Source organism: Etheostoma spectabile, chromosome 18 (genome assembly GCF_008692095.1).
Source record: "Etheostoma spectabile isolate EspeVRDwgs_2016 chromosome 18, UIUC_Espe_1.0, whole genome shotgun sequence".
Taxonomy (NCBI): Eukaryota; Metazoa; Chordata; class Actinopteri; order Perciformes; family Percidae; genus Etheostoma; species Etheostoma spectabile.
The window spans coordinates 10,853,195-10,875,712 of NC_045750.1; the positions used below are offsets into that span (position 1 = coordinate 10,853,195).

Genomic DNA, 22,518 nt, shown 5'->3' on the forward strand with positions numbered 1-22,518 from the left:
TTGCATTACTCCTCTTTAATTAGTTAAGGCGTGCCTTGGCCTCAGTTTGTTACCATGGTATCCTTTATGACACATGATGGAGAATCAATTTTCCCACATTGCTGCCGAGGCATTTTTCTGAGTTCCTTGCTGTTGGGCTTCCATTTAGTGGAGCTTCAAACCAAGCAGAGAGAGGTCACATTCTTCATCCCACCTCAACTCTCTCCTTTTGTCTTCACCTACCTTTTTGGCATTCTGGATGGTTTCACTTACCAGAGTTGGAACCAGTCTTGTACTGAGTGTATGGTAGTTGGTGACATAGAATTCTTTCTCATTTTTGTGTTGATGTGGATGAAAAATATGGAAAACATAAACTCATCTTTCTGTATGTTTTGAATTGAAAGTGACCTGACCCAAACTTTGACTCTATCTACACCAGCTGTCCCTTCCGCCCCCCGGCAGTCTTCTGGCTGTTGCCAGAAATGGGAGAACAGTCTCTGATCCCATGCAGACAGCTGCACTCACTTTGTCTCTTACATCCGTCCTTTACTAAAAACCAACAGGTCAGACAGTTTTTAGCTGTCACAAAGTGCAGAAAAATGTTTAAAAATGTTGGGTTTTCTTTGGAATTTAGATTTTGTGGATTAATTTATTGACAGTTTCCGGAGTTTTAAATTTTCTAAGGAAACAAGGATCTGTTATTCTTCTGCAGACATGTTCTACTGGAAAACGTTACAGGTTGTGCACCATTCATTGAGATTTACTCACAGTTTATAGTCCCTTTGGTGTGAACTTAGTGTGTATGATACTCAGACATAGGCTCGCTCTGCGGCACATGGCTCTGACTGTAAGTCTCTTTTTAGAAACAGCAGCACTTGTCACTCTCAGGCACACACACTCTCCCTCCCACACACACACATACACATACGTATACACTCATGTCTGTTTGGGGTCCCCTTTTTTAACCTTGGAGAGCAACAGTTGAAAAGTCACAGTTGCCTGCTTACCCTCCCCTTCTGCACAGACAGAGTTTAGAGAGAGTCCCATGTGGAGCACGCAAACAAAAGAGAAGACTGTTTGGATTGACACTGTTACGCTTCCTGACGTTGTCTTTGGGAATTCCGCACCCCCATGGTTTTGGATTTAGGGACGGATAATATGGCTGGATGCCCGAGTGAGGATCTACCGGACTGTGACTGTGATGTCAACAGGCAGGACAAACTTGAGAATTTATGTTAAAACTATTTTTGAAGACTGCACTGTACACAACAACAGTCTATCGAAAAAAAGCCTTATGTTCTTTCCTCATGCGGAGCTGATTTTTCTCATGCACTTTGCTATGTGCATAGCTCCTGCTATGTAGAATAATAATTTCTAGAATTATTTATGTGGATTGCTACAGCATCAGTGTAAGAATGTTAGTTAGATAATGTTATAAGAACTAGTGTGTAAAAATAATTTCTTAAGTGTTGTTTTAACTAGTCTGGGTTTCCAGCATTGGGTGGAGGTTATCACACACAACTGTACAATAAGACAATAGCAGAAGTCATACTGTCACTGTTAGTGTGAGTGTAGCATAATTGTTTTATTGACAATAAATGACAACTTAACTAACCTGACTCGGTGAAGCTCTGCAACCTCATACACTAGGTTTAAACAAATGCCTAAACCTTTTAATTATTTGCCGTTTGTATTTGACCAAAGCCTGGTGTGTGCAGTGGATTATGTGTGATGCAATGCAAAATATTACCATATAATGTAAACAGTCAAGCTACTGTATCCTACAGCATGTGACATTGTAAGATGCCTCGTAGCAGATTTAGGAATTTTAAGGATGTGGTGTGCAGCTGATACTATGCAGCACATAATGCCACGGCACATTAGAGCTGTAGTGATAGTAGAGTAGATGTGCTTAACAAGTCTATTGTTTTTAGATTACAATCTATAGTTTTTTTGTTCTGTCATATTGAATGGCCGACACATTCATTCTTTTAAGTTCTTTTGGTTAGACAGTGAGACTAGCATTGCTTTGTTGGGTGGAGAGTTGGACGTTAAGCTGACTTGATGTTGCCTAATTTAAACATGTTTCACATATCATTGATTGCAGTAAGGGTTTGGAAATGTCAGGCCGATCCAAAATGGTTCCCAGTTGTTGTGTAAGGATTCATCACTTCCCAACAAAAATATATGTGCAGATCTGAAATAATACTCATAACTAATACTAATGTTACTCTTCTGCTCTGAACATGGCACTCTTTAATTCTTGGTGGTTTTTTGTCTGCAGATTAAAGAGTGCTTTTTGTAGGAAATGTTTTAGTTTCAATTCTTACTTCAGATTTTACAATCGGATGCAAAGCTGTGTTCAGTATGTTTCTCTAGTGAATAAGAAAAATGTCCTTTTCTGTATTATTTTTGGTTTGTTGTTGAGATAGTTGTTCAATTATCTGTCAAGGAATTTCTCCATTACCACAATGTCTTCCTTAGTGTTTACAGTTGTCCCATGTGTTGACTCTGACTCTTGTGTCTCTACCAGGGTGAAGAAGTTGAGGGAGACCCTTGTGGCGGTTCAGCAGTTAGATAAAAACATGAGCAGCCTGCGTTCTTGGCTGGCTCACATCGAGACAGAGTTGTCCAGGCCCATTGTCTACGAAACCTGCAACGACCTGGAGATTCAGAGGAAACTCAACCAGCAGCAGGCAAGTAGGACAACACACAAACAGTCATGCATTACAAAAATGTGAAGCAGAACAGCTTATTATTATATTTTAAAGGGCCTTTGTGTTATGCAAAATTAAGCAAATTCAACCAAATTAGGTACATTCCCTGTAAGATTGAAAAAAATGCTTGCAGCGTTTGACCATTATGTGGTAATGACATCCTGTCTTGCACACATACTACAAGACATATGCACACTCAGATGTGCAAGAACCTTCACAGACAAAAACAAGCACACTTTGTAAATATGTACTTTTCTGTAAATACTAAATAGCAGCAGAACAATATGACTCAAACTGAGTTGGTGGAAAATGAGTGACACTGAATCACAGGAGGAAATCCCAGCATGACTAATGCATACATATCTAGCTGTTTGTTTAAAAGCCAGCTTAGAGTCAGTACCTACAATGTCTCTTGCTGCCAAGATGCCGCTCTAAATGTGGACTGGATTCTAACACCCCACTGACCTCCTTCCTCGCCACAGCAGCAGAGTTAGCTAACACATGCAGTTACTGTACTTAAGCTGGCGAATTGTGTTCCTTCTGTATACTATTGCAGATTTAATTTATGGCATAAAAGACACATGGAACAAAGCCAGGAAGGCGGGTCAGCATACATCAAGCTACATTTAACAACATTTAGAGAATGCTAAATGCTACACATACAACATTTTTAGTACTGCAAACAATAAGTTTTTATTATGACTGACTTACAGGAGCTGCAGAGGGACATAGAGAAACACAGCACAGGTGTGGCGTCAGTGTTGAACCTGTGTGAAGTCCTGCTCCACGACTGTGACGCCTGCTCCACAGAGACAGAGTGTGACTCCATCCAGCAGGCCACCAGAGGGCTGGACAGACGCTGGAGGAACATCTGTGCAATGTCCATGGAGAGGAGGCTCAAGTCAGTGCCTCTTTGATAACTTCAGTCTTGTGTATACAGTAGCAGCATTCATATGCATCTGCTGGTGATAATATTTAAACATCGTTAACCACTGATACCTTTTATGGTGTGTGGTTAAAGAGTTATCAAAGTTGTACTTTACATTTAATCATACATAATTGAAATGCTTATATAAAAGATTTGGCCTACGGTCCTAAATGAGCAATCCAATATGTTAGATAGTTAAATAAATATGTGTATATATACAGATGCATTTGATGCCAACCAAATCATGATACTCAGCATACTGAACTCTAGTGAATATACTACTACTAATCATACAATCATATGTTTATATTTAAGAAAATCCAGCCATGACATTACTGAACATTTTTTCTGTGCAGGATTGAAGAGACGTGGCGGTTGTGGCAGAGGTTTCTGGATGATTACTCCAGGTTTGAGGATTGGCTGAAGACCTCAGAAAGAACTGCAGCTCTGCCTAATTCCTCTGGAGTTCTGTATACTGTCGCTAAAGAAGAGCTTAAAAAGTTTGAGGTGTGTACATTTAACTTGTATTATGAGAAGGTGGAGTAAATGACTGAACTGCAGTTGCAAAGTGTCTGCATGTATACATAGCTGTATTTGTAGCAAACTTAATAAAATGAGCACAGCCAAATGCATGTCTTGTTTTAAACATGTTTTTTTATAAGTTCATGCTTTGATGTTTTTAAAGTTTCCTGTCATGAAAACAAAATTCATTTCAAGACAGAGACTGTCAATGCAGAGTAGAGGAAACAAAAAAAAGTGTTTCATGTTCCTTAAACTCGTCTGCACTGGTCTGCACAGCTGCCGCAGTCCATCACTCTGCACGTGCGCATTCCTGCTAGCTGACTGTCTGGCCTGTGGATCTGCACTGTTTGTGCCTGATTGGAAAGTTAAATATAGATTAACTTTGCGTATGTCAGGATTTTGAGCTTTAACATTTTTTGACCTCTTATTAATTAACATTTTTTTGCTTATCGTTTGTTTTTGTTTCCTCACTGTAGAACAGAATCACTGTTTACAGATTACATAGGCCATTTTTAGTCGTTGTTAAATGTTTGTTTTCTTTGTGCATACACTTAAAAGCGTTTAAAAATATATATATAATATTGAATGTGTGTATTCCAAATAAGCGTGTCCTATTCAGAGCTTTAATTTGTGTATGTCTGTTTTTTTTGTCACAGGCCTTCCAGCGTCAGGTGCAGGAGTGCCTAACCCAGCTGGAGCTCATCAACAAACAGTACCGTCGCCTGGCCCGGGAGAACCGCACCGATTCCTCCTGCCGACTCAGGGAAATGGTGCATGATGGGAACAGGCGATGGGATAACCTGCAGAAGAGAGTGGCCTCCATCCTACGCAGGCTTAAGGTAACATTGTCTTAGTTTGTTGGCTCAACAACTAAAGTTTGTAAGAGTTAGTGACAGTGTACAGCTGATTTACTCTTAATTAGTTCTAATAAACGCTTATTCCATTATTTCATTTGGCCTCCAGTAGTATTTATAAATGTGTCCATATTTAATGTCCAGTAACATTTTCCTACTTCAATCCATTCACTTTATTAAATTTATAAATTTCCTGAATTTATTGAGAAACAACCTAGTTAATATAAGAAGATAAAGAAAAAACAATAAAGCATACATGTCTCCCTCTATTCATTCAGCACTTCATCAGCCAGAGGGAGGAGTTTGAGACGGCACGAGACAGCATCCTGGTGTGGCTGACGGAGATGGACCTCCAGCTGACCAACATAGAGCACTTCTCTGAGTGCGATGTACAGGCCAAGATAAAACAGCTCAGGGTAAGACAGAAATATTAATTCTTAGATAACGCAACAGGCCAACATGATACATAACATAACATAACACAACTGAGATGCAAAGATTTTTGTCTCTTTTGAGGCCTCACTTTAATTTAGACGAAACTGATGGACATTTTTTGTAATTTAAACATTTTATTGGGTACATTATTAATTGAAATGCTTTTTAAATGATTGTATCATTGTTAGATAATGACAATTATTTTTAGATACAGTTCTCTGAATTCTGCAGTGTGTGTGTGTGTGTGTGTTTCTTAGGCATTTCAGCAGGAGATCTATCTGAACACAGGAAAGATTGACCTGGTGTTCAGACAAGGTGAAGCTCTGATTGAGAAGAGTGAACCTCTGGATGCAGCCGTCATCGAGGAAGAGCTGGAGGAGCTGCAGAGATACTGCCAGGAGGTGTTCGGACGAGTCGATAGATACTACAAGAAACTCACACGACTGCCTGTGAGTAAAGATACACAGACGACACACATTAGGTAGCATACAAAAATACTCCTTGTCATCTATGCCTGACTTTCTGCTAAAGATATGTTCTCTCCAGATGCGAGAATCTGTAAACACATTACAAAATGTACACTACAACTTTTATCACCAATGACATGGTAAAAACGTGTCCAACATAGTTTCACGCTGACAGCTGGTAAGGAACAGATCACACACTCATGTTATATTTGCATGTTAATATTAAGTGCGGCACACACACTCACCTCACAGTACCTCACTGACTGCACTCTCACACTTCTTAGTTACACATATTTTGAAATTCTATAACCTTTACAGTGTCTGACACTCAATTTTTCTGTGTGTTATTTTGCATTTTCTTTCATTCTTGCATTATGCTGTTCCTCCTATCATCTTACTTTCCTTCTTCTACTAACAGTTTCCTGTTCTTCTCTCTCAGCTGGCCGATGATGACCTTGATTGTTCAGACAGAGAGCTGGACATGGAGGAAGGTGGCGAGCTCTCTGAGCTGCAGTGGGGCGACTCCTCTTTGCCCCGGGCATCAAGCCGTCAAGCCTCGGGTACGACCGCCCTTATTAGGGCAGACCGCTCAGGACGTGACACCCCTGCCAGCGTGGACTCCATCCCGTTAGAGTGGGACCACGACTACGACCTGAGCAGAGGTCTGGACAGCCCTGGAGGACGAGGCCATGGGGAAAGGAGCCAAGGGCAAGAGGAGGAGGATGAGTATCTGAGGACAGCTGTCACCGTGCTGTCAGGTTGGTACAACTTTACTACTGTATGATGGATGATTTGCTTAATGGATGTTTGCTGATTGCTTGTGAATGTAACCGTAAGATGTTTTTGTAATTTAAAGAGGTCTGAAGTAAGACGTTTCCTGAAAAGAACTAATGTATATAACACTTAGTATATGTTATGTTATATAAGTTTCTAGTGGAAAATGAATAATAAATTATTTGGTTTAAACTGAACCTCTCTGTCAGGGAAATTCCTTTAGAAAGGAAAGCAAATTACAGTTTTTAAGGAAACTTTCTAGGTCATTATTGGGAAATAAAACACATACAAGTAAACGTTAACAAAGTTTTCTATGAAATGGGAATAAATTGGGTATAAGTATAAATACTGATAAGCCGTTTGAAAAAATATGAATTTATTTTTAGTTATATGGCAACAGCAATTGATGTGTTCTGAAAGTTTAATTTAATTGATCAAGGAAAAATTGTTAGCAAGGTTTTAGTGATGAGGAAAAAAATCTTTGTACCCTCAAGTATCAAAAACAACATGACACTCCCAGTATTGTAAAGTGTTTGTATTGTATTGTTTTGTAACATTTTTCTGTGAAAGCTGTCTTAAAAACAAGGCAACTATTGTATCTTTTTAAAATAAGGGGAATCTCAACCAACAAGTATGCAAATGAGGTCCAGTCATTTCTTTAGATCTGGCACCAGTTAACAGTCTCAATGGCACACATTTAAAACACAAAATAAGCACAAAAAAGTTAAACAATCAGTGCCAAATCATTACAGATTAGCACAGATATCACATTCAATCATGCCTACATTGTAAGTAGTATATGTGTATGTCTTTGTTCCCAGATGTAGTTATCCCAGAGAGCCCAGAGGCCTATATAACTCTGACTGAGAACACATTGAAATCCTCCTCTGGTAGGAAACGGCAGCCCCCCTGACAAGGAATGCCACAGCATGAAAAATGAGAGCTTGCCATAAACTATAACACGCTTTTTTAATTTTTCTACCACACCGAGGCATCCTTTAGGCTGCATGTCCCACCATCCAGAAACATCCTTGCATGTTAAAAGTGCAAAGATGACATCATTGCATGCTGACGTCCAGATCACTAAATTCTAATCTCAACCATTGCATTCTTACTTGTGTGTTGTTGTTTTTTGGTCATTTATTTTACAGCTGATATTGTTTTTAACATGTTAAAAACCTGATTTCTGTGTTTTTTTCTGCCATGTCTTGCCTTTATTTTGCATTTCAGACTAATGCATGCCATCACAGCATCAGTCTACACCAACAGCATGCTAATTAAATCTTTGTCATTAAAAGCTTTATCCTCCTAGTTTTCTTGACCCTGTCGTGGGCCTCTGTGCAGGTGAGCCGGACCAGCTGGAGGCCAGTCTCAGACAGTTGGATCAGGCTCTGGATGCAGGGCGATACCACCTCCAGCAGAGAGAGGCCACCGCCAACAGCTCCAGCCCCGACATCGACTCCACCTACATGGGCTACGTGAGTCCAGTTCATTTTTAGTGACATTTGATGTCTTACATTACGTTCAGACATGCACATGGGATCAACATATAAACTTTTATTTTAAGCCAAAACATGAATTCCACTAACATCCTCCCTCCAGATGCGTCTGATGGGAGAGTGTCGAGGCAGTATAGACGCAGTGAAGAGAGCAGAGGGAGAGCTGACAGAAGACGAGGATGACATGCCGGGACTCACCAACACCACCAGCACAGATACTCAGAGTTCTGGTTAGTTACACACAAACACACACATATCATGATAGATGACCTCCTCCTGTAGATACTGCGTGCGTTAAACTGATCTGTTTCCCTCAAGGTGTGATCGAGCGCTGGGAGTTGATCCAGGCTCAGTCTCTGAGTGAGAAGCACAGGCACAAGCAGGACCTGCAACAATGGCAGCAGCTGATCTCAGACCTGCAGACCATGAGGGCCTGGTTGGGTCAGTCTGAGGCTGAACTCAATCAGCTGCGAGGGCTCGATCTCAGCACCGACATACACACCATCCAGCAGAGAATCAAGAAGCTCAAGGTTTGTTTACTGTGTGTTTGTAGTTGCTATATCAGAGCAGCAAGAGTTGTTAATTTTTTTATACAAAATGTAGATTCATTTGTTGACCAAAATCTCATTGCAGCAGAGTAATCTAATTTCTAGGAAGCTGTCATGTTCTCATTTTGGTTTTCTTGCATTTGGAAATTGGAACCATTAGTTTTGCAACATCGATTTTTGTCAGCTTTTCTTGTGTACATTTATCTGTTGCAGTGTCTACAGTATATTTTCAGGACCTGTACATGAAGTACAGTTTGTCTGCATTAATGTGACCCCACTGGCCTTGCATATGATGTCCTACTTCACATGCAGGACGCTGACAATTTTGACCTTCCACTCACCGTTCTACACACACTCACTCCTTAATACTGAGTCTGAGTAAAGCATTAGGCAAAATAACACTATTCTATAAATACACCCCTCTGAAGCCTAATGGCTTATATCAAACATCCTCATCATGCTGCACGCTTGTCTGTTGACACCTCATGTATTCTCAGCTTCCTCTATCTAGTAGCCACCTACAGTCTGGCCCAGTTCATTGTTCACTGTAATTATAAGTGATTTCCCACATGAAGTTGCTGTTTTGAACACTTTACTAATTGACTCTTCACTTTAGGAGCTGCTGAAGGGGGTGGATGCCCATAAGTCAGAGGTCTTGTCCATCAATCTGAGCAGTGCAGACTTCCTCCAATCAGAGCCTGACTCTGAGGAGGCGTGGGAGTTGAGGGACAGGCTGAAAGAGATGAATGCATGCTGGGATTGGCTCAGTACCTCCCTGGAGGACTGGAGGGAAGAGCTACAAAGGGCGCTGATGCAGTGCCAGGTACGACAGGACACACAAAAAATGTAATAGGCATCCTTAGCATGGTTGTTGCAACTTCTTTTGTACATAGTATTAAGAAATAAACTTGTATGTAGTATGTCAGGTGCTTTATATCTATAGAATTTTGCAGCAGAGCACGTTTTAAAAGGTGGTACACAAACATCAAAACTAAATACATGCCATGTCTTGAGGTGTAGGTGTTGAAGTCATTCATCTCCTTGTATTTTTCATTTATGAAAAGAGAATTAAGAGATTATTTTTATGGCACACTTTTTTATGACTTTTTATGACATTTTGTGAAATACTATTACTTTTTATGTTATACTATGACTTTTTTATGACTTTATATGACATACTATACTATGACATTTTTAATAACATACTGTACTATGATTTTTTTAAGAGTATTACCTTTTTTTGACACTACTAATTTTAAAAGATATTTTTATGAAACTATGAAATCTTTTGACATACTCTACTATGACTTTTTTATGAAATGTTATAATATAGGGTGGCTGTGGCTCAGTGGTATTGTGGATGCCGGCCAATCGGAAGGTTGCTGGTTTGATTCCATGTCAAAGTGTCATTGGGCAAGACACTGAATTCCGTGTGAATGTTCTGATGAGCAGGTGGCACCTTGTACAGCACCCTCAGCCACAGTGTCAAAGTGTCCTTGGGCAAGACACAGCCCCACGCATTGCTGCGCATTGGAGTGTAAATGTGTGTGAATGTTTATACTGAATTCTTATGACATACTATGACTTTTTAATAACATACTTTACAGGGACTTTTGATGACTTTTATATCATACTATAACTTTTTTCTATTACCTTTGTTTTGTTTTTTGACATACTACACTATGATTTTTTTATGACATACTATATATATATATATATACTATTACTTTTTTATGACCTTCATGACATACTATACTATGAGTTTTTTATGACATACTTTACTATAACTTTTTATGACTTTATAAGACTACTGTACTATGACTTTTATGGCACAATATACTTTGACTTTTTTATGACCTACAGTATTATACCATGACTTTTTTATACTATACGATCACCTTTTTTGGTTTTTGACATACTACACTATGAATTCTTTCTGACTTTTTTTTTTACATACTATACTATGATTTTTTTATGACCTTTTATGACATACTATACTATAACGTTTTCATGACATACTATACTATGACTTTTTAGGACTTTTTTCAACTAACTATGCTATGACTTTTAGGACTTTTATATCATACTATACATAAAAGTTCTTTTATGTAATCCTACACTATGACGTTTTAAGACCTTTTTATAACATACTATACTATGACTTTTTACGAGTTTTTTTATGAAACACTATGACGTTTTTATGACATACTTTAATATAGGGCGGCTGTGGCCTATTGGTAGAGCGGTTGCCTGCCAGTCACAAGGTTTATCTGATTACTGCAGCCTCGGCCACGGTGCATGAATGTGTGTGTGAATGGTGAATGGTTCTCTACTATGTAAAAACGCTTTGAGTAGTTGTTAAGACTAGGAAAGGGCTATATAAATACAGGCCATTTACATTCATTATATAATTATACTACACTATACTGACTTTTTATGACACACTATACTATAACTTTTTATGACTCTTTTCAACATATCATATATATACTTTTATGGCTATACTATGACGTTTTATGACTTTTTTATGACATGCCGTTCTGTAACTTTTTTGAGTTTATATGTCATACTATACTATGACTTTTTTATGACATACTATAGCATGACTTTTTTAATGATATATTACCTTTTTTTGTTTTTGACCTCTACTGAATTTTTGTGACATTTTTGTGACATACTTTACTGTGACCTTTTTATGACATACTATAGTATGACTTTTTATGACTTATGACTATGACCTATATCATACTTTAACGTTTATAATGACATAACTATACTATGACTTTTTTTACTTACTATACAATGACCTTTTTATGACAAACTATACTATTACCTTTGTTTTTTTGACATTTTTATTACATACTATACTATGACTTTTTTATGACATACTATACTATGACGTTTTATGACTTTTTTATGACATGCCGTTCTGTAACTTTTTTGAGTTTATATGACATACTATACTATGACTTTTTTATGACATACTATAGCATGACTTTTTTTATGATATATTACCTTTTTTTGTTTTTGACATATTATACTGAAATTTTGTGACATTTTTGTGACATACTTTAGTGTGATGTTTTAGCATGACTTTTTAATGATTTTTTTATGATATACTATACTATGACTTTTTATGACTTATTACTATGACTTATATCATACTTTAACGTTTATAATGACATAACTACACTTTGACTTTTTTAACTTACTATGCCATGACATTTTTTTATGACAAACTATACTATTACTTTTGTTTTTTTGACATATTACACTATGAATTTCTTATGACATTTTTATAACATACTATACTATAACTTTTTTATGACATACTATACTATGACTTTTTTATGATATACTGTACTACCTTTTTTTGTCTTTGACATACTATAGTGAATTTTTATGACATACTATACTATGACGTTTTATGACTTTTTATGACATGCCGTTCTGTAACTTTTTTGAGTTTATATGACATACTATACTATGACATTTTTATAACATACTATACTATGACTTTTTTTTACCTTCATCCAATCCAACTTTATTTGTTAAGTTCTTTAAAACAACCAAAGTGTACACAAAAATACAACATTACATGAGATAGATATTAATGACATACCATGACTTTTTATGACATACTATACTATGACTTTTTTATGATCTTCATGACATACTATACCATGACTTCTTATACTTTTTTATGAAACACTATACCATGACTTTTATATGAAATACTATACTATTACCTTTTTTGTTTTTGACTTTCAAGACTATGGCTTTTTTATGACATCCTATACTATAACCCTTTTATGACTTTATATTATTATTATTATAACTACTTTAACATTTTATGACATTTTTATGACATACCATACTATGACTTTTTATGACATACTATGACTTTTTTTTATTACGTACTATACTAGGACTTTTTATGTCATACTATACCATACCTTTTTTATGACATTCTATTCTATTACTTACTTCTTTTTTTTTAAGATTATTTTTGGGGGTTTTCCACCTTTAATTTTTAACAGGACAGCTAGGTGAGAAAGGGGGGAGCGGGAGGAAGACATGCAGGAAATAGTTACAGGTCGGATTTGAAACCCTAGACCTCTGCGTCAAGGCACAAACCTCAAAGTACATGTGCGCCCGCTCTACCGCTGAGATTGTTTTTGACATTCTCTACTATGACTGGTTAAAATTCGAATTTGCAGTGAGGTCTTAAAATGTATGGAAAGTGTCTTAAAAAATGCCTTAAAATGTATTCAATTTAACTTCAGGATCCCTGCTTATACCCGACAATCATTCATTAATCATTTGCTTTCCTTTCAGGAGTTCCATGAGATGAGCCACGGTCTGCTGCTATGGCTGGAGAATATTGACCGCAGGAGGAATGAGGTGGTTCCCATCCCTCCCAATCTGGATCGTGATACATTAAGAGCTCATCACAAAACACTGACGGTATGTCTCTCTAATGCGAAGTTTGTGTACAGCAGACTTGTGTTTTTATCTCTGCATCTCCTCTTTTATAATAATCACCATAAAGTAAGTGGATATTTTAACTCAGTAGTTCCTAAAGTGGGGTAAGGGTACCGAAGGGGTTTTGAGAGTAAAACGAAATCCTGTTGTGGTTATACTTTTCCGTACTATTTTCACCCTGTTACCATATGATACCATATGATTATGTTCTAAGCCAGATCTAACAGAAATCTCACTAGATTCGGTTCTTTTGGGAAAAGAGTGTAAAATCTGAGTCCATCATTGAGTTTATATGACTATATACTATATACTATACTATGACTATTGTATGTTGATTGGTTTGGTGGTCCCCTGTGTTCTGTAAAACAGTTTAAGTCTGCTCTAAAGATAACAAATGTTTACACTCTATTAACTTTACAAAAATAGGATTAGAATAAAGAATTATATAATAATTTATAATTATATAATAATAGAATTAGATAGAACAAAGATAAACATTAATAAGAATTTCTGAACATATACAGATAATCTTAAAAATTATTAATGTTATGTCATGTTAAAGCATGAAAGCCAAGGAAGTCTTTATTTGTTTTTTTTTCAAATACCACAAAAACTAGCCATTTTAAGATCAAGAAAAAAAACTACACAGTTCAAAGACAAATATGTTGTACACATTATATTGCTGACTCTTCTGTCTCTTTTATTTTCTTGCAGCAAATCAAGTGTGAGCTTCTGGACTCGCAGCAGAAGGTGTCATCTCTTCAGGAGTTGTCGGCTCAGCTGCTTGTTAACACTAAACCTCAGACTCTGCTGCTGCAGTCGCAAGCCTCGGAGCAGATCCAGGCTCAGGGCAGCGCATGTCTGGAGGCCCAGGAGAAGGTGCATGTGATCTTGAACAGGCTGAGGCTGCTCCTCAGGGTGGTCAGCTCAGACCTGGAGGGGTTGGAGAGGAGGCTGGAGGCCACGGACACACCGCAGGTCAGAAAATGCTAAATATAGAGTGAACGAACAAGTGGCCCCTTAATGTTGACATCAAAATCTTCCTCACCATTAATAGCAGTTTAATGATCTTTATGATATAGTGACTGTTGTTGTTTTGATTTATTTTTCAGGATTGCTTACCGTTTCCTGTTAGCAAATCAGAAATCTGTGGATCAGCTGGTCCTGACTCAGAGGTGACTGTCCAAAGTCACAAAGGATTGGTAATGTTGCCCCTCATAATGTCCAGTTAGGCTAGCTTCCATGCTTAATAAGAGGCCCCAGATAACATTGCATTCAACTTACCTTCTCCCTTTGGTTTCCAAGTAGACATCTTATAGATGTGTGCCTATTACCCTTTTATTTATTTTTTATTGTTAATATAAATGTTTTCTGTTTTTCTGTTTCTCTGCTAAGTACATGAAAAGATTTGCTGCTGGCCCCACCACCCCTCTTTCTTTTTTTAGATGTTTTTTGCCACCCACACCATGTCGATCTGCCAAAACTGTACAAGAAAACCTGGCTTTTCGTTTCCCATGATAAAACTGTTCTGTAATGGCTTAGTTCAGATCTCATTTTGGATTGCATGTATTAAACAAATGGTATTTGTTTTCTGTTTTATCACTTTGTAGCTATTAGTTAAACATATTTAATTTGTCAGTTTCTTTTGACTTATGAGAATTTAGTCTTGAGAAGCCAGATTTCTTGGTTCTGAAAGTCAATCACCATCATTGATTATGTTGCTGCTCTTTGGTTGTTGATAATTCTAGCGATGTTATGGCTCTTTATGTTATTCGTTTTTTTTCTCTCATCTGAGGCTTTGTCTTTATTTGCCCTTGACTGAAACATTCTTTTCTTTCTTTTACCCCTCCCTGCTCATTACGTGGTACAGCCCCGAGGCAAAAGTAGTCAGGCCCACCCAGGACACCCTGAGAGCGGCCCGCGCCACAGGTACCTCTCTCCTGGACTCTAGAAACACGGGATGATAATGGAACCAAAGCTATGCCTGACTAGAAACTTGATTTTATTCAGTCAACCCATGAGAAAATCAATTAATCACATTCAGCAATTTACTCACTTTAAAAGATATTAGATGATTTTGATGTTTAGATTCTTTAATTGACTAGTTTTAAGGCTTTAACCCTGCGTTCCATGATCCTCCCTTATTCTAGAGACCATGTTACAAGCTTAAACGAGTGGGGAATCGCCTACATCAGGCCGCTCCTTTTCTCCTTTAAATGTTTTATTTTACTGCTTCTCTTTGCCCTGCTGCTTTTTGAATGGCATCATGAAATATTGTCTTTTTGCTTCTCCTTTCTCAGAGTGGCTGTAGCACTCTCCTCGCCCACTAGATGGCATTACCTGAATCCCAGTGACCCCTCAGCCCTCGTTCCCTTAGCTCTGTTTTTCTACCTTCCTGTTTCACTCTTTTCTTAGTTGAAAGCAGGATATGATGCAAGAACTCCTGCATTTATGTTCCTTCTACCTTAACTCCCACTTTCTTTCCTGTTTCCTTTCCAGACCTCTTAAATCACCCACCTCTGACTGTTTGGGCTGATTAAACTTTCTATGATTTCCATTAAATAGCAACAACACACAGGCATGGTGAAGACTCAGCCTAAACCCGTCTTACCATGAGTTTTGTAGTAAACATTATATCTTTGCTTTCCACTGATAGCATTCTTTATGTGAGGAGCAGGGACTTTCTATCACATATTAACGAGCCGTGGAAGCTGAAATCCAACAAAGCAGGAGATTTTGCCATGAGCCACATACAGTATATAAAACATACACAACGTGCATACGCTGCTCATGCATGACTTATGGTAACATCCAGGAGGACTAAAAAAAATAAATGAAATTAGCAGGCTACAGAGCGAGAGGCTGGAGGATTGTCAGGTTGTCTGACACTCCTTCAGCCTCCTCAAAGATGAGTCGCAGTAAGAACATGCTGTTCCTCAGCTCAAGACTCTGTTTGAAATCTCCAGAGGGGTTTGGCATTTCTCCCGAGTCTGTCTGGAATGAGATATGGCAGTGAACTCTCACACACTCGGCTCTAAAGCCAGAACGTTTTCCCCCCAATGAGACACGGCCGGCTATCTACGAGGGCTTGCGGTTTTCTAAGTGTGTTTGTGTTTTGTGCGTATGCAGGTCTGCTGTACATGTGTGTCTCTGTTTAACTACGTGACTTTCAATCTCTCCAACTGTTGGATCTGGGTATATTTTCCCCATTTTTGTATTCTTTCCTGTTGAGTGTTTGCTGAGTCTTTGTTCTTTTGCCAGACATGGGTAAAACAGTATTGCAAACATGTTTAAATTTAACCCATTTTAAATGTCTGAATTGACAGATTTACTGTGACAAGTTATTTTGTTTATTGATTAATCTGACTATATTCTCAATTGTTTAGTCTATGAATTGTCAGAAAATAGTGAAAAATGAATCACAATTCTCTACAGATCACTGATATTTTAAAATGTCTTGTCCAACCAACAATTCAACCCAGATATTTCACTTAAGATTACATTAAACACAAAAAGCAATTCTCACATTTGAGAAACTGAAGTTTTTTGGTGAAAAAAAAACATGATTAATTATTTATGTAAATTGCTGATCAATTTTTTTGTCAATTGACTTCTTAATTGACTAATCCTTTCATCTTTAATCTCTAATCTGTCTTCATATTCTTCCCATTGATTGTATTAACTTTCTGGCACTTTGTGCACTTAAACTACATTCCAGGTACCAAAGCAAACCAAAATGACCACTGACTGTTTGTGATTAAACAAAGCTTGTTCTTAGCTTGAACAGCACACATGTCTAATTTAAGCCCCTGAGGTTTGAGCATATTTTACACTACATAGCAAATTTAAATCTGAACAACAACAAAAAAAGCTGTCACAGGGTTTTGACAAAACATGATTTGCAAATACCAGTGAACTCAGGTCTTTCCTTTGCTGTGTTTAACTTTACTCCATGTCTTCCTGCAGCCGGAGCAGATCTCCAGGCGCCGCTGGCTGCGTTTCCTCCCGTTCTGACCTTCCGGACAGCTACTCCTCGCCGACCTCCTCCACCTCAAAAGGCCCGTCCTTCCTGCTGCGGGTCCTCAGGGCTGCGCTTCCCGTCCAGCTGCTCCTCCTGCTCCTCATCGGCCTGGCCTGCCTGGTGCCCATGACCGAGAAGGACTACAGCTGCCACCACGCCAACAACTTCGCTCGCTCTTTCCATCCAATGCTGCGCTACACCAACGGACCACCGCCCATATGAGAAGTTGCTGAATATCTACCTACTGAAAGGACTCCACTGAATGTTTCCTCTTCACCCCGTGCTCGGGAGCAAACATGCATCATGAAGTCATTCTGAGGTGATGTGAAGACTCCTGATGAACATTGCATACCCACTCGCCTGAAATCACCTCAACCCTCTAAACCCACTCACTAGAAAAAATGGACCATCATCTGGAGACCCCCTCTCGCCCAATCTAAACATTTCATCTTGTTTTAACTTAAATATGTATTTTTTAGGTTCCTGAAAAAAATGAAATGAAAACAAAGCACTATTTATATATTGTATGTTGGGAGCCAAAGTCGACCGTGCTTTCTGTCCATAATATCCAGTGCTGCTACTATTTATTAAGCCTTCAATCAGATAGATTGTTAGTATTGAAGCTAAAGCACCACCTTGAGTGTGGGACATTGTAAATTGTACAGTAGACTTGCAGTTTGAGTAGAAATCATTCAGTCTCACAGCTGAAGAATAACTGACATAACTGAAACACAGAAATCAGCTCAACAGGATGAACATGTTTTCTGCTTGACACATTTCAGAAGAACATGTTTGAATTTGGAAATAAAGTCTCTATATGATGGTAAAGCTAAAACCTGAATCTACAGCACTGACATGAGCACTGTTGAAGGTACTGCACTGAAGCCGTCCAGCCAAGATGGCCGACTTCTTTTCCTACAAGCCAAGGCTTGTATTTCAGTATTTAATCAACTGGGGAAAATATAAAAAAAAAAAAAAAAAGATTTGAGCTCTCAACTGATTTGTAAATTTTTGTTGAAATGCCTTTGAATACAGGCAGTTATTTTTTTAACTCTGTTTGAGCATGCAATTGAAAGTCACTTGCTTTTAAGAAAGCCAAACAATCACTAGTAGCGTTTTAGTGGACGGCTGCAACATGAAATCGTGAGCTTTGTAATACCTGCGATAATTATTCTGCCTTGATGAGACATCGGAATCCCTGCGTTGTTAAAACAGAATCTGTGTAAAAAAAAAAGATGGAATATGATTATTTATGTATGTACAGTTTGCTAATGCCGACTTCATGAAGAATACACTCTTTGCAAAAAATAAAACATTAAATATTTAAATGTGTGTATTCTTGGGTACAATTTTGGCATACAAACCTTCGACAAACAGTGATGAAAAATATTTTCTCAATTAATACTTTTATTTTTATGCACAGTAAACAAATGACAGTCAGTTCAGGTATAACTGGACTTTCAACTCAAGTGGCCAAATCCTATTGTATCCTGTATGGAGGCTTTTCATACATTTTAATTGCCTATATTTTTTAAGTACAGAAACAATTAGTCAATTAACTGGTTAGTCAACCGACAGGAAAAATAACTATTTGGACTAGCAGTTAGTCATTTTTCAAGTAAAAATGCCAAATAGTCCCTGGTTGCAACTTATCAATTCTGACCTTTCAGACAGAGTGGGAGACGAATGTTTGAGGCAGGTGGGAATTGAGCAACATAATCGCCATTCCCAGGACTTCTAGATCTGTTTCATGAACGTAAATAACAACAATCAAATATGTGCAAATACATTATGATAATTAGGTTTATAAAGGTGTCTAAATCCAGCCAAACTCAACATGTAATCACTGAATTACTGGATGAACAATAATCTGCAGTAGCTTCGAAGTGGTTGAACTGCATCAAGACAAACAACAAAAAGACAGACACACACACTTCAGAAAACTTGAGTTCAAGTAAGCATAGAGAACAAACCGACTACTCACAAAAGCTGCAAAATTCAACAGATATATCCTCATACATTTCATCATTAAAATAATTTTCTTCCCAAATATGTCAAGTTAAACTTGTGTGTGTGCAGAAAACACAATACCTGATGTTAAGTCCTTAATTGGAATTTAAACAAAATAAATGACACACTCATTTGAACCAGTTTTATCATAGTTTGGTGTATAATCATAATATGTCAAAGTAAAAAAAAATGCCTGTAGACCCTTAAGGCCCTGACACACCAACCCAACGGCTGACCGTTGGCAGAAAAGGCAGTCGGACTGACTGTCTCACCGAGTTGGCCATAAAAAAGTTCCTCGGAACACACCAAAGCCACGCCGACAGCCGATGGCAGCTGATTGGGCGAACGCGTCACGTGGGTCTGGTTTCTCCGGAAATTCAAATGTCATGGTGGCTTGTTCCAAATACAATCTCATATTTCACTAAAATAGTTCACCGAAACGTGTTTCTGAAAACATTTTAAGCGAGAAATAGGCCGTGAATCTGTCTTCATTTCAGGTACAGAACACACCAAACAGACTCAAGTCACCGACCTCACCAGACTGTCCGACGGACAATTATCGGGTTGGCGTGTCGGCGCCTTTAAACCCCGGAGGAAGTGCACTTCGGTCGAGGCAAATACAAATAAAAAATTAGCTGCTTGTCATTTGAAAACTAATAGAGTGCCACAATGTGACCTAACACCTGCCATGTTGTCAATATTTAATAATAAGCTGGACTGTAAAGCAGACTTAAAATCACATAGAAGACAGCGTAGAAGAGTAACTGCATTAAAACTCAGATTGTAGTGAATTGGGAGTAGTCCAAAGAAAAACTCTCTCCCTAAATTCAATTCATTTATAAATTATTATATCATGAAATCAATCAACAACAACATTTATCTTTTTTCCCCCCAAACCTCTCTCCTCCTGTATTACACGCATCACCCATAAAAATGACTTTTGACCTTCACATGTTGCCTGCCGTGCTCCGTCTCATAGGATGCGGGTGCAGTCAGAGCGGGACCCTCCGTACTGCAGGACTGTGGGGGCTCTGCACGGGCTCTCACGGCTCACTCGGGCTCCTGAACTGCATCCACCTGAGGAGGAGCCGCCGCCACTGCTGTTGCTGATGGTGGAGGGAAGCTCTCCATCAGCCTGGGACCAGGGCTGATCGGGTCTGTCTGGCCGCTGGACGTGGTGAGCATCCAGCATCTCCAGCAGCAGGTCGTACAGAGGCACTTTGTTCTTGCACTTAATGCTGTAGAGATGCTCCATGCCTTTGTTGCTGCCGGGAGATGAAGAATTAGAATCAGTCAGTTAATGAGGGCTGCTACTAATTTCTTTCGACATCCCTTAAGGCTCTGTTTGATTTTCTAATTGTAAGGGTTTATTGGAAAACACATTTGTTCCCAAGCAATAGCTTGTATTGGGATATTACTCATGGTCTATTTTTTTTTTTTTTTGCCCTTCAGTTGCTTTTTATTCATTGTTAATTTATTGTTCCAGTTTTTATTCACTACTTTCTTTTGACAATTATTTCGCTACGTAATTTAAATTTATTAAGGCTTGTTTTTCCTGTCAACAAATCAACTATGTGTTAGTCTTTCAGTACTTTCTGATCTTCCTACTTTGTCTGTATCACTCAGCCCCATTCGGCCATCTTACTAAAGATGGAAAACTGTTTCATTGGGGACTACTTTCTGCTGAGAAATAATACACATTTGGTGCTCTAGTCAGTATTTACTGCAGCAGAATTATGTATGTGGGATTGTTGTGACGAAGAACAGTGTCACCCGTATAACAGCATTGACACTGATGTGTTAACCAGTTTTAGAAAAAAATGATATATATTTGGCTTTGGATACACAGACAATACTTTGTACTTCGTAGAATACAATTTATTGTTGCTTTTGGTCTTTAGGGTTTTATTCTTTAAACTCAGGATAGACACTTAACTAAACAAATTGTTTTTATTGTGGTTTATATGTAGTGATATATTTGACATACTGTACAGCAACAACTCATCAGTGAAGACGAATAAGTTTAAAATGTTAATTAACTTATTGCTGATTAATGCTTAAACCTACTTACCTGAAAAGAGACCATCAATTATGTTTCTAAAAAAGAGCCCAAACCCTTTTAAAGCATTTATCTTTTAAATTCAAAGAACCACTGTGGATGACTGATTCTCAGCAGAACATGTTGAAAACAAAAGGCTTAATATTGTAAACAAAAAACCTTTTCTAATTTAATTTCACCTCATGTGCCTGATGTGGGAGAGCAGGAGGAGCAGCTGTGCCTGCCGTCTCGACTGCTGCTGAACTGAGCATCCTGACTGGCTGATGTGATGTATGAGAGCGTCTGTGATGGTGTCCAGCATGTTCTGCACTGCCGCGGTGTCGTGGAGGGGCTCCATTGTACCGGTGCAGAAATAGAAGGCTCCTGACAGAGGAAAAACATGGGCTTACTGGAAATTTGTCAAGCTAATGGACCTTTCTGTTCTTAAACAGAGACTTTAGTTAAAGTAATTCACCTCAAATAGACATTTTTACTTTTACTTGATAAAAGATCTGACTCAAACACGCATATAAGAGCAGAGCATTGATTGCAGACGCAGTATTGCCCACACAGCAATCAAACATTCATTCGGCTCTAGCAGCTGTGCCAGTTTTGTCATGCTGCTGGTATTTGAGTTCCTATACAGAATATTTCAATCTCCGGGACAAACACAGCCCTCTGTGCGGCCTCATGTTGTCATGGGAACAGTTATCGGGCATACTGAGGGTACGGGCCTTTCCAGTACACTCTATTCGCCTAATGTGCCGGCTAGTGCTACACATATGTGGGTGTATTTTGACACTGTTCAATATTTACTCTCGAGGACCAAAAATGGAAACCTGTGAGAAAGTGGCGTGCATGCAAACAAAACTGTGTGGAATTGAAAAATTAAGCTAGAGAGCTTGTGTTTTGATTAAAGAACTGTCTCTGCTTTCCACTGTCATTGTCTCCAGGCATCACTTCACACTTAGTTTCTCTTAATGTTGATTAATAATTAATGATTCAAAAGAAGGTCTCTCACACGTTGCCTCACCAGAGTTGAGCAAGATAATAGCTTTGAGACAGACAAACTCCTCTGGCTTCAGTTTGAGCAGGCGGAAGCGGGAAGCGGTGGCTAGCAGCATGTCAAAGATCTCAGCCATGCCTTCGACACAATCGCCTTCGTTCCTAGAAAACGGAATAAAAGCAAACATGAGGAAAGTTGTTTAGATATTTGACAGCTAAAGACATGAAAGGGGGGG

General features: G+C 38.4%; 2 protein-coding genes across 7 annotated transcripts in view; one reads left to right on the forward strand and one right to left on the reverse strand.

Moving 5' to 3' along the window:
- Positions 1–18,451, forward strand: part of syne1a (spectrin repeat containing, nuclear envelope 1a) — a 122,201-nt gene extending 103,750 nt beyond the window's left edge. The window contains exons 132-149 of one of the 6 annotated variants that reach the window (XR_004336059.1): positions 2,513–2,675; positions 3,410–3,597; positions 3,981–4,131; positions 4,803–4,985; positions 5,279–5,416; positions 5,693–5,884; positions 6,342–6,660; positions 7,498–7,566; positions 8,021–8,154; positions 8,279–8,405; positions 8,494–8,705; positions 9,340–9,546; positions 13,062–13,190; positions 13,923–14,186; positions 14,321–14,383; positions 15,079–15,137; positions 15,708–15,820; positions 17,175–17,290. Coding sequence is in view for 4 of the 6 variants with exons in the window: in XM_032542246.1 (XP_032398137.1) it covers positions 2,513–2,675; positions 3,410–3,597; positions 3,981–4,131; positions 4,803–4,985; positions 5,279–5,416; positions 5,693–5,884; positions 6,342–6,660; positions 7,498–7,566; positions 8,021–8,154; positions 8,279–8,405; positions 8,494–8,705; positions 9,340–9,546; positions 13,062–13,190; positions 13,923–14,186; positions 14,321–14,410; positions 15,079–15,137; positions 17,175–17,451 (2,902 nt within the window). In the remaining 2 variants the exon portion in view is untranslated. Of the gene's footprint in view, positions 1–2,512; positions 2,676–3,409; positions 3,598–3,980; positions 4,132–4,802; positions 4,986–5,278; positions 5,417–5,692; positions 5,885–6,341; positions 6,661–7,497; positions 7,567–8,020; positions 8,155–8,278; positions 8,406–8,493; positions 8,706–9,339; positions 9,547–13,061; positions 13,191–13,922; positions 14,187–14,320; positions 14,411–15,078; positions 15,138–15,707; positions 15,821–17,174 lie in introns of all 6 variants that reach the window. The other 5 variants (XR_004336058.1, XM_032542246.1, XM_032542247.1 and 2 more) reach the window with 5 other exon arrangements.
- Positions 18,452–19,824: 1,373 nt separating this feature from the next.
- esr1 (estrogen receptor 1) overlaps positions 19,825–22,518 on the reverse strand; it is an 11,735-nt gene continuing 9,041 nt past the window's right edge. Inside the window, exons 7-9 of the mRNA XM_032542268.1 lie at positions 22,311–22,444; positions 21,478–21,661; positions 19,825–20,504 (exon numbers count right to left, since the gene is read on the reverse strand). Coding sequence (XP_032398159.1) covers positions 20,213–20,504; positions 21,478–21,661; positions 22,311–22,444 — 610 coding nt within the window. The 3' untranslated portion in view covers positions 19,825–20,212. The remainder of the gene's footprint in view (positions 20,505–21,477; positions 21,662–22,310; positions 22,445–22,518) is intronic.